This window comes from Capsicum annuum, chromosome 12 (assembly GCF_002878395.1).
Source record: "Capsicum annuum cultivar UCD-10X-F1 chromosome 12, UCD10Xv1.1, whole genome shotgun sequence".
NCBI classification, from domain to species: Eukaryota; Viridiplantae; Streptophyta; class Magnoliopsida; order Solanales; family Solanaceae; genus Capsicum; species Capsicum annuum.
The window spans coordinates 86,905,377-86,918,496 of record NC_061122.1 but is presented as its reverse complement, the minus strand read 5'-3'; the positions used below and the strand labels follow the sequence as shown (position 1 = coordinate 86,918,496).

Here is a 13,120-nt window from a genome sequence, read left to right as displayed (position 1 = left end):
TCAAAACAAAGATCATGCTGGAGGATCCACAGAGTTGGAGAACATCAACATCAAAACAAAGGATGCAGAACTTGGTAACTTAGACAAAAAAAGTGAAAAAAGGTAAAGTAGGCGTGAATCAAGTTCCAGCAAACAGTTTGCTGAAACAAATCACGTGGGCAAAACAAATATTAAGGCAAACTCCTGAAAAGAAAAGAAAAATAAACATAAGGAAAGGCAATAAAAAGGATGATAGCGCCGAAGAGAAGGGAAAATATAAGAAAGAAAGCATGGATATTGCTGCTAAATAATATATCAGTGAGAAAAGGCACAACATCAATAACCAACAACACCAGGATGATCAGAGTAGCAAGGTGGGATACATTATCAATAGAGGAGAGAATGAAGTTATGTCTCCTATAACAGTAGACCCCAAGAATATGCCAGACCTGAGTGGCCAGTTGGTAGTATACCTAGGAACAATGGAGGAATTAAAGGATCAAAATAAAGAAAACCAGACCCAAAGTATCATTAATACTAATAATAAAGAAGAAGAAGTGGACTCATCTTATAAGGATGAAGAAAGCAAAGAAGAAGGGTCTAACTCATCAGATGATGAAGTAGCAGAGAGCCTTATCGAGATATTTGCTTCTAGGAAACAAGAGGAGGTGGATCCTATTGTAAAAGAAGCAAATGAGATGATAAATCATCAAGGTTTATCTCCTTAAGGAAATAAATACAAACAGAAGTTAGAAGGAAGTCAATCTAGACTTCCTGATATCAAGCAAAATTAGCTCCCAAACCTTTATGTTAGTTATGATGAATATCATAATATGGAACATAAGAGGTATGAAGTTCAAAGGGGCTACGAAAAGATTAAAGAATCTCATTAGCAATAACAAAGTAGAAATTGTGGCCATTCAAGAACCATTTCTTGAAAGTGATCAAATAGAAAAGTTCAGGGTTATTCTTGGAATGGATTCAGCAACTCACAATAAAAATGGGAAGATTTGGCTTTTTTGGAAAGATACCTATGAGTGTGAAGTCATTTGTAACAAAAACCAACAAATTACCTTAAAGTGTAAGAAGTCGGGAGAGAGTAGTTGCTTTTGGATTTCAACAATTTACGCCAAATCTACTCAAGTAAAAAGGAAAAAGTTATGGAGAAGCTTGGAGAGTATGAGTAACATTGTTAGTGGTCCCTAGGCAGTGTTAGGCGATTTTAACACTATCCTAGCTCCAGAGTAAAAAAGAGGCGGCAAACCTCATAGATTGAGTAAAAGCCTTGATTTCCTTAATTGTCGTGAGAAGTGAAATTTGTAGAACGCAGGTTACACTGGGAACTCTTTTACCTGGTTCAATGGTAGGAGAAGAAGGAAAAAATTAGCAAGAGAATCGACAGGGTGCTGGTTAATGACAATTGGCTGGACAATTATCAGAACACTATTGTTGATCATAAATCAAGAACAGGATCAGATCACAGAGTTCTTCTTATGAAAAATTTCAACAACAATCAACATATCATCAAATATTTAAAATTTTTGAACTTTTCGATTTATCAACCTGGTTACAGGGAATTAGTTAAGGAAGTTTGGAGACGAGTAATGGGTAACGCACAATGGGTGTTACAACAGAAACTGAAAGCTCTTTCCAGGAAACTAAGTTACTGGTCAAAGAATGTCATTGGAAATGTGTTTGACAAGGTTCAACAATGGAAAAATATACCAAAGATATGGAAGAGAGGTATGATCGGATGATTCTAATATAAACAGGGAAAACACGCACAAAGCTCAAGTGGAGTATGTATAGAAAGAAGATTCCATTCTTAAACAAAGGGCAAGGATAAAATAGGCAGAGGAGGGAGATACAAATTCAAAATATTTTCATTGTGTGATTAGACAAAAAAGGAGAAGAATCCAAATTCACAAGATTAAAAATAATGACAAACAATGGGTTGAAGGAAATGCAGATATCTCTGATGTAGCAATAGAAAATTTTTCTGATATTTTCACTAAGGAGGATACACAAAATCATCATAGTATTTTTAGAAATCTGGAAGCCACTATCACAGCTGAAGACAACATAAAGTTTCACGAGATTCCTACAGAAGAAGAGATAAAAGATGCAGTCTTTTTCATCAATCCTGACAGTGCTACTGGTCTGGATAGATATAATGGCCTCTTTTTTCAAAATGCATGGGAGATCATAAAACCATATATCTATGATTACGTCTATTCCTTTTTTAATGGGGCAGAGTTGAGTAGATATTTTACTCATTTTTGTCTAACTTTGATTCCTAAAGTTAAGACGTCTTTAGATTTTGCCCAATTTAGACCTATCAGTTTAGCCAATGTGACGAATAAGATTATCTCCAAAATTATGGCCAAAAGAATTGCTGATCTTCTTCCTAATATCATATGAAAAAATCAAGCGGGCTTTGTTAAAGGTAGACTCATCACAGAGACTGTTACTCTTGCATAAGAATTAATCCATGGTATTAAACATCGTGGAGACTCAGGGAATCTTGTTATTAAGCTTGATATGTCCAAAGCTTATGATAGACTATCTTGGTCTTTCCTTATGGATGCTATGAGAAATTTTAGCTTCTCGGACAAAGTAATTGATATCATATCTCGAATCATATCCAACAACTTGTACTCAATGATCATTAATAGAATCAGATATGGTTTATTTGGCTCTTCAAAAGGAGTGAAACAAGGGAATCCATTATCTCCATCCCTTTTCATCATTGCTTCTGAGGTTCTTTTTAGAAACCTTAACAATCTCAATAGTGATCCAAATTACAAAGGCTTCTCCATGAATAAGAAAGGCCCATAGATCAATCACTTGTGTTATGTTGATGAACTGATCTTATTCACCTTTGGAGATAAATTATCTGTTAAGATGGTGATAAATGAGCTCAACAAATATCAACTGGATTCTGGGCAATTGATTAACCGGGATAAGACAAACTTCTACACTTATGGATGTTCTAACAGGAGATCTAAGAGAAGATTAAGGAGGTGGACAGGGTTCAATAATGCGACATTTCCTTTCACATACTTGGGTTGCCCAATGTATATAGGAAGGAAAATGATATCCGATTTTGCTGATATGGCTATCAAAGTCTTGAATAAATTAGGAGGATGGCAAGGAAATATATTGTTAGTAGGAGGAAGGGATATTCTTATCAAGCATATTCTTCAGTCCCAAACTCTTTATATTATGGCTGCCCTTCCCCCCTAAAACCATTTTATATCAAATGGAGATGTATTTTGCCAAGTTTTTTTGGGGAGTCATGGATGGAAAAAACAAATATCATTGGAGCTCCTAGGATAACATGTGTTTACCTTTAAATGAAAGAGGTATGGGTTTAAAAAAATTGCACATCAATAATGCTGCAATACCCCGAAAAAATTTTTGTTGAAATTTTGTGCATAAACGTGTTGGGTTCTATCTTCTAGAATAAATTATAAATTTTTCGTACGGAATGTCTTAGATTATGATCCACCATTGCGTAGAGTATCGAATAAGCTTTCCAAATATATGTGGATCATCCAAAACGGACACCCTAGCGACGAGTTATGAACATTTCGATCGAATCGTGAATAGTAGTAAACAGTAAAACGTGCAGGAAAAAGTACTGAGGCCTGGCGTATTTTTGCTCCAAATTTAAACAATCATAACTCCTTGTACATAATGATCTGGGTGATCTACTATATATCAATAGAAAGCTCTGCGAGTCCTCTTTCCAATGAAATTGGTTTTATCCAATTTGTCTATCGGAGCAAAACGTTATGGTCGATCTACTTCAGCCTATCAAAAGCAAATTTTTGGGTCAACTTCAAACAATCATAACTCCTTGTACACAATGAACTGGGTGAGATACTATATATCAACGAAAAGATATGGGAGTTCTCTTTCTAATAAAATTGGTTTCATCCAATTTGGATATCAGAGTAAAACGTTATGGTTGATCTACTTTAGATTATCAAAACAGTCCACCAAAGGACAGATTCAAGATTTTTTTGATTTTTAGGGGCTTTTTGGTCATTCTCCCTCACCCAAAATCCATTCAAACCCTATATTAAAGCCTATTAGAAGCATTATATGTTATATTTTATCAAATTTCCTCAAAAAGAAAACCCTAAGCTCCTACATCCAACTTCAAGAACCTCCAAAGTTCACCATTAATTCTGCAAATTTATTCAAGATTCCAAGTTCCTAGATCAAGAACTCCAAGAACCATCATTCAAAGGCATGATTAACATCTCAAAAATGTGTATCGATCTAAAGTTCATCATTCAAGGTATGTGGGATTTTTCAACAAGAACTCTCTTTCGTTCTTGTGCCAAAAAGTAATTTTCTTTACAAAGGCCTGATTTTTATTTGATCTTTTACGAATTTGAAGCATGAACCCATATCTTATGATGATTATTATGAAATATTGATATTTATGATTTTGAAAGATGAATTTACATGTGTGGAGATATAAAGCATAAATCTTGAACGATATTTATCATGATTTTGATATTTGGGTCGTGAATCCCCATTGGAAATTGTATTTTTTTGAGAAAGTGTGTGTTATAAGCATGTTGATATTGAATATTTGAGATATTTTGAATGATTTGACCTTTTGGTCTTAATGGAGTTATTTTGAACTCGGGTGTGAAAGAAATCCACAACGTGGTTGATTTTGATAGATGGGAAGCATGATGGCTCCCGATGTATATTTATATATTACTGAAATTATTTTGTTGTGGATTGTCTTTGAAATGATCTAAGCTAAGTCTGGGAGAAATCTTTAGCACCGAGTGGGAGGTATAAAGCGACCTTACTTCCCTAGAACTACGTACCCCCATAGGAGTGAGCCTGAGGCCGATTTATATAGTGATCATTAGTTTGTGTGGATTTGATATCGATAGTCCTACTCTGATGGCAAGGATAGGACGGCTCTCCCCAACGTGGGTTATACGTTGGATTCTATGTAGCTCACATGGTTTATGTCGGTTATAGGATCTCCCAGTGTGTGTGTGTGTTTCCTTGTGTCTATGGTGAATGGTGAAGTGATTTGAAAGTGGAATTGTGAAAGTTATTCTTTTGAAAGATTTAAATGATATTTACATTATGAGAATTGATATTCTTGATGAACTGAAAGTGATTGACAAATTATATAATGACTCACTGTGTTGTTGTACTTATTTAATCCTCTCATGATTATGATGATTTTCTTCGGGCTATGTGAGTCTTTTATACATCCTGCATATTTCTTATAAATATTTATGATGATGATGTTTATACAACTGCATACACCCCCATATACTCGGTTCCTTTCCATGGTACTGACCCACATTTTCGGATGTGGGCTGTATTTTCTCGGAATGTAGGTTCAGGTGCTCAATTTCAGGTTCGACAGTGATTCTTCGGGCACGCTGTTCTACATCCTCTGTTGTGGTGAGTCCTTATGTTCTGAGGACGTGATGTCTGATGTTGGTTTCACAGAATTATTTACATTTGATAGCTGAGTATGAGTCAGTTGGGGCATGTCTCAATGGCTCGCTGGTTTTATTGATTTTCTTAGAGGCTTGTCAGACTAGTATATATGTTGGGAGTTGACTAATAAGTCGTATTTTGTTATCTTTCTGAAATTCTTTTATTCTTGGATGATGATTACTCTGTTGATATTTGAGGGTTATTTATAGAAACCCCGTTGATTTGTGTTGAACTGAATGAAAATGGCTCAAAGGATTAGCTTGGGGCTACTCGTAGCCTCAAGCACCGTGTGACGCTCCGAGATCCGTTTTTTGGGGCGTTACAAATGCTTTTTATGCGAAGAGGTGGTGGAGGTATAGAAGTGATAATTCATTACTTTCAAAGTTCCTTGATGCGAAGTGTTTTCCGAGATCCAACCCCATATCTAAAGTCAAGAATCCCAAAGACTCATCCAATTGGAGAAATTTGCTTGACGTTAGATCTAACATGGAACAACATATCTACTGGAAGATTGGGGAAGGAAACATTATGTTCTACTTTATGTTAGTAAGAAGTTTTTCAGGCTGTGTAAGTCATAGACTAGTTTAAAAAGTGAGAAAAAGTGAGGGGTTCTTGATTCCATTACTATTTTACCACTTAAGAAGCTTACGCATCTTTTTTGGTGTTTTCTCGGAGGTGTCTTATACCCCCCTCCTCTGTACTCTACAAAAGTATTGAAATAATTATAGTTCGGATTAAGAAAAAAAATTAAAAAAAAAATACAGTAATACTACCAACATGGGTTGTGGTGTAGTGGATGGGGCTGCTCCACCCTTAATCAGAAGTCGAGGGTTCGACCCTGGGTACAGAGAAAACTCTGTTGGGAGCACTGCCACCTTAATGGGCCCTGCAACGCCCGATCTGAATTAGTTGGAGCTCCAATGCGGGCACCGGACACCGGATGAAAAACCAAATAAAAAAAAGAATATAGTAATACTGTACAATAGTTTTTTCTTGTAAACCTTTTTTTTTACAGTAGTAAGTTAGCTATATTTGGTAAAAAGGTAAAACTTACACGCACTCGGTGTATACACCAAGCCAATACATGCATGCAACGTGTTAGAATTTAAAATTTATGTTACTTAACCATGATTAATCAATATGTATTTTACTTAATTTAAATACATAACCATGATAAAGAACATTAATTTGATATATACACCGAATGCGTGTTAGTTTTAACCTAAAAAGTAGATGGCTCTAGAAAAACATTGGACTCAACCATGTCTTAATAAAATTACAACCACATGAGTATATATTATCCATAATTATGTGAGTTTATAATAGAAACTAAAGACTTTCCAAATTCTTAAACGTTTCTTTGGGAAATCTTATGGAAGAGAGGTTATAAGGATAACTCTTTGTCCATAGACAAAGACGAAAACATATGTATTTCACCTAAATAAAACTTAAACTGAGGATTTTAGTCTATCGAAATAACTTTTTTACCTTTAAGATAAGAATACAAGCGTACATTCTATCTTTTCTGACCTCATATTATGAGATCACATTAGATATATTGTTATTGTTTTTGACATCATATCCAACATATCCGGTGTAATATTCAAAATAGGGTCTGTGAAAGAACAATATACAATGAATTGTATAACCATAGGCATAAGGGCGGACCTATGTAGGATTTTGGGGTGCTCTGGCACCCACTAAACGCGACGTAGAATAGGTATAACTACATAAAAAATATATAAAAATAGGTATAAAACATATAAAAGCACTCATTGTAATAGAAAGTTGATTGGGTGCATTGACATTTAAATTAATCTTAAGGTGCTTTATTGGAAGGAGGCCTCGGGTTCAAACCTCATTATTGAGCTGATTTTCCTAAATCCGCCACTGCATAGGCACCAATATTATTATTAAATGGTAGCATTATCAAAATAGGACATACTTACAAACAATATACTCTATCAATTTATCCAAATTTATGTGGTACTTTTTTCTTTTTAGTTTATTACAAAAAAATATGCCACATGTTTTGTTAATAATAAGAAATAAGTTGATCTTAAAAAATTATTTTTACTCTTCATAAAATAATTTATAGTCATACAAATATAAAAGATTAATGAATTTAAGTTTAGCACATTATCGGTGTATTTTTTTTTACATTATCAAGTAAATTTTACCTGCTGAAGCAGGTCATGCTTTTCTCAGATAAAAATATAAAAATAAATGATCTACTACAACAGACAAAAATCGCATGATGGTGTAAAAAGAAAATACACCAACAATGTACCAAACTTAAACTCAAATTAATTTGTTATAGATCATAAGTTTCATTTTTTTTTTCTTTTCAGACTTTGTGTCAAGTGACATTGTCAACTGAGACAGAGGGCGTAGTACTGTATAGTAATAATAGTTGTTTATGTTCCCACAATCTATGCATTCATTAAACATTTTATAATTTAGTATCTTGCCAGCAGCAAAAGTAAAGCATATGCAAAGAAAGTGATGGACATTTCGAGAATACAATAAGATTGGGAAGTAGTGTGGAAAAAAAGCATGAATACGTAACTTTCTTTCAAACAGTAGTATTACATTGCAATATATAAGCCATAGTTTTGTCTTATCACTCCAAAACATTTTACTATCTCCAAAAAGAAAAGCATATGCAAAGAAAATGGAGGACTTTTTCATAATACAATAAGATAGGAAGTAGTGTAAAAAAGATGCATATGAATGTAAGCTTTTTTCCAAATAGTAGTAGTACATTGCAATATTTGAAGTACCATAGTATTGTCTTATCACTCCCTTTCTCTTAGCCTATATAAAGCCATTCTTCTATTACCAATTTCCCAGTGTTCCTTCCCCATTACCTCCCAAACTGAAAGATTCTCAATATCAATTTCAATGCATCATGGAAAAATTTTCTTCCAAGAAATTCTTAGAATGTATGTTCTTATGTGGGGTTAATTAATTTTTTGCATGTAGAGAGCTTTCTTTAGTCCACATATAGGAGGCAGTATGGTTCAATTAGCTTCTGACTCATTCACACAAATGCTAAGGTTTTGAGAGTCAAAGAAAGAAGGCCTTGGCAGCTGAGCGAATGAAGCAGTAGACTGACTGAATCTTAAGCTTCTTCTGCTTGGACTGAAGGGAGCTCCCTCCTCATAATTACTTGCTTTCATCAGTTTTTCTGCACTTCATTTTAGTTTTATTTTGTTTGTGGTGTTCTGATGATTTTTGTGATGTTAGATAGATAGTTTAATTACTATATTATGTGAGTGTTTTGTTTCTGTTAATATCTATTGGTGTGTTATTTTTTTTATGTTTATTGTTTTTTATTAGGTCCTTTTATATAATTTTTTTGTTTTGAGTCTGTTTTCTATCAGAAACAGTTTCTCCACTTTATTTGCGGTAGTGGTACAGATTGTGTATATTTTATCATCTTCATATCTCACTTCGTAGAACTAGACTAGCTATGTTTGTTGTTGTTCATTTCAGTTTCATTTATTTGATTAGTTTAACATGGCTTTCTATAATATCAAGAAAAAAGATGACTACATTTAGGGGTATTCATGAGTTGAGTATAGTTTAAGTTTCAGTTACCATATTAGTCGAATCACCAATTAGTAGTGATGTTTATTTTCGGCTTTACCCGTAGTTATATCTTATATTCAAGTAAAATAATTGTGTAAATTAAATAAATATATTTTTTTATAAAGTCAGTGCATAAGATTTAAATTCATTTCTAGGGTTTGCGCTTTTTTGTTTTGATTTATACTGGTGAAATGCTTTATTTTCAAGAATCAAGATTATAAATCTCCTGTTTATGAATATTTACTCGTAATGTTCTAATTAATAGTTTTTTTTCTCTATATATCAATCTCTCTAAGAGAGATTATCATATTTGCTTTCGGTTGCCTAACTAACGTAATATTGTTCAAAATTTGGATTGTATTTGTGAGTTTTCAGACATAGAAGACCGAATACTGGATAAGAGGAGGCTCTATGACCACTAGGACGATATATTTGAGCGATATACATAGTGAAGCTGTCTTCCTATTGTCTACCGGTCATGAATTCGGATGAAAGTCGATCACTAATGCTTCACATTAGGTTAGACTATAATCGTCATTTTTGTTTGGGTGTGACCTTTTTGGGACGGTACATGAATGTGGAATGTTTTGTGCAAGAATAGCCCTTTTATTCTCTAGCCTTTTGGAGAAATACTTCATTAATTAGCATCCTAACATTTTTTTTATCTTCTCTTTTTCTAGTAATTCTGTGTGTATATGTTACCTAAAAAAATGTGATGTTTGAAGCCCCAAATTTGTAAGGAATGCTTTAAAATTAATTTTTCTCCTCATTTTACTTTATAATAATGTGTACTCGTTAGAATAAATCCTTTTATCTCCAACTATTCCCAATTTTAAAACTAAGCAATTAAGAAAATTAACAAATGTAAGCTGGTTATATGGTACTAGGTAACAAACCCGCACTGCGCGTGGCAATAATTCATTTTGGTAAGCCTACAAATAATATTTTTCATATACAAATATTAGAAGTAATCAAAATTCACTCTATGAAAAAAAGGCTTAGTTTTTAGATCCAAATATATTGAATTTTCAAGATACTTAGCAATGTTTGACCATGAAAATTAAAATTTTTGGAGTTGGAGTGGAGTTGGAGTTGGAGTTGGAGTTGTCTTTTTTGATTTTTTGAATAAACTTTTTTAAATATGATTTTATGTCCTAATTTTTACAAATTATTAAAATCACCGAATTATAATTTACCTACTAATGAAAAAAGATAATAATTAGTCATTATTATAAAAATAATTACATATATATGGTCATATTTAATATATTTCAATATTTAAAAATTTTAAATATGAATGTTATATTAACATATCACTGCTTCCTGTTTATTTAGGTAACAAATATTATCTTTCAAATAAATTTATTTTTTTAGGATTTCTTTAATTTATTTTCTTCATTTTTCGTTCCTAAAAAATACGAAATGATGAGTTATTAAATTTTAGGGTGCGGTTAATTTATTTTTTTAATTTTCTTATATATATATATATATATATGAAAGATTTTACTGTGTATGAATAAATTATTTTTATGTAAAATATGCTTTGCATATTTATGATATATTATATCATATACCATAAATATATAAATATGCTTAGTATGTTTCTTTATATTTAGTATTTTTATATGTGTGCATATGGTATATACATGATATAAACTTCATATATAACATACTTTATATATTTATATTATAAATATGCTTAGTATGTTTTTTAATATTTTGTATATTTATATATGTGTGTATATGGTATATACATGGTAAAAACTTTATATATAATATATACTTTGTATATTTCTGTTATAAATATAATATTTTATATATTTATAGGTATAAATATAAATTAGCAGTAAAATAATGTCTTAAATAAGCGATAAAAATAATGATGAGAGAGAAAAAAAAGATATATATTAGTTAGGATAGTATTGAGTTTGAATTATAATTATTTTATTTTTTAAAACTGTTATATACGTAATATTGAAAAAGTGATGTTATAAGGAGAGTTTTATGTAAAATTTAAAAGATTGAGGTTATATGTAATAATAATAAAAGTTGGAATGGAGTTGGAAAATTGTAAAAGCCACAAAAATCGATTTTTCCTTTTCAGAAAATTTTTTCAAAATTATTTTCTAAATTTTTATGGCCAAACACCATAATTTTCAACTCCGAAAAAAATTTCCAAAAAAAGAAAAAAAATTCATGGCCAAATAGGCCCTTAATGTAACTGGTGAATTTGTACCTTTTTCCTCTTTTACTATCTTTCTTTAATTAAATGTTTTTCTTTCCTGCTCTTTTATCTTTTTAAAATGCTAAAATTTTATTTACTATTTTTTTTTAAATCTTAAGTAATAATATTAGGTAGTAAAAGAAACTCGTATGCGACCACAATAGTAGTTTGATAAATTAATCTCAATAATTGTTAGCAGCAACCCACTGCATTTAAAGAAATTTATTTCTCAAGCATGTTCAGCCATAGAATTCAGTTTTTGATCCAGAGCGTGCGACTCAATATCAAGACTGTTGAAACATTGGTGAGGTGTGAGATATGGATGATGAGTAGGGTCAAGAATTATTTGCAAGACCAGTTGTTGAGATTTATTGTAGTCCCTCTTTGTGATGTTCTTGCTGAGAATGGAAAGGTAGAGCAAGAATTCACTTTGTCCTCAAGTGATCTCTTCTATTCTCCTTTAGATTCTGTGCAATTGACACTTACATATACTGGTGCAACCCTTGAAAGTCTTGGAGGTTTCCACACCAGGCCATTCTTTGTCTGCAGCCAATGGTTGCGATGAAGGCAGTGGAGTAGCTAGGCGTATTCCTGTGAATTGATTAAGATTGAACTCCCGGATATCCAAATTGTGAACGAAAATAAACGAATGGTTACTTAGTATTATGCAATTCCTTGCACTGAGTTGGATGGTCAAGGCTCTGGGCATGCGGACTCCAAGGAAAATGGTGAACACACCTCTCCGAAAACATTGACATTACACTAGAAAATGTGGCTGACATCAAAAAGTTAGAGACTCTCACCCTGAGTTCTTCAGCCGAAAGTTCTCCATCAAACTCAATTCCCAAGCAAACATCAAGCGCTCCAAGCGAGGAAACTGCACTGTCTCTGAAGGAAAGTAAAGACAATGCCAAAGCAGTTGATAGCACCTCGCCTGCTGTGGCTGCTAGCACATTCACATTGCCAGTTGTTAACTTGAACATTGCACCAGAGAAAAAGCTTGTGCAGCAAGACATAGTGGATATACATAATAAAAGTATGCAGCAATTTGCTGAAGATCTAGAAAAGATGAAACTTCCTCTGAGATATTGAAAATGGATCGCCCATCCAAAACGTAAATGAAAAGACAGAGAGCACCAGTTTAAGTGAGAGACCATAGCCGCGTCCAAACGGCCAAAACCCAAGTGTATTATGGCAGCAGGGCCTTCTTCTGAACTGAGTTCCAATTGAAAAGGTTCACAGAAAAAATCGTTTGTATTTTTTGTCTACCCGAATTTACTTTCTTGTAGTTGAGCACAGACTGGAATGTTTCCAGTTTATTTAGGATAATCAGGAAGATGTTTTTGTTGAGCTTTTCCTATTGCTGTATTAGACAAGGTGTTACTTAATGTGGTTTAACTTTTCTTGGTTAAGAACACCAAAATCTTGCAAAATGTAATATTAACTCAAATATAATTCTCAAGAAATAGTCTAAAAAAGTTAAGCTACTAACCTTGTTGAATCTCAATGTGTTCAATTGCCGGAAAACATGAAAAACTTTTGAATTTTCGTTTCACCTGTCATTGTATATTTCTTAGTTTTTATGCACAATAATACACAACATTAAATCGTTAAACAATACAAAAACAAAAAAGAAGCAACATTTGCTCAATTTACATGATCTAAGAAAAATAAGCAAAATAATATATGCACATAAACAACTGAAAATTAAAAGACATGAGGATATAAGTCTATATTCCTTAATAATAAGAATAATATAAATAAAAAACCGTTCATCTAAAGGCACAATTAACAACAACGAAATCGCAATACGTAAGGTTTGAAATATAA

At 32.6% G+C, this 13,120-nt stretch overlaps 1 protein-coding gene across 1 annotated transcript; it reads left to right on the top strand.

The window, feature by feature from the left end:
* Positions 1 to 1,583: 1,583 nt before the first annotated feature.
* On the top strand, positions 1,584 to 12,382 carry LOC107849017. Its single transcript, XM_047401601.1, has 4 exons — positions 1,584 to 1,722; positions 1,940 to 2,137; positions 11,668 to 11,808; positions 12,057 to 12,382. Exons 1-4 carry the CDS (start codon positions 1,584 to 1,586, stop codon positions 12,380 to 12,382), a joined length of 804 nt encoding a protein of 267 aa, XP_047257557.1.
* The last annotated feature ends 738 nt before the right edge of the window (positions 12,383 to 13,120 follow it).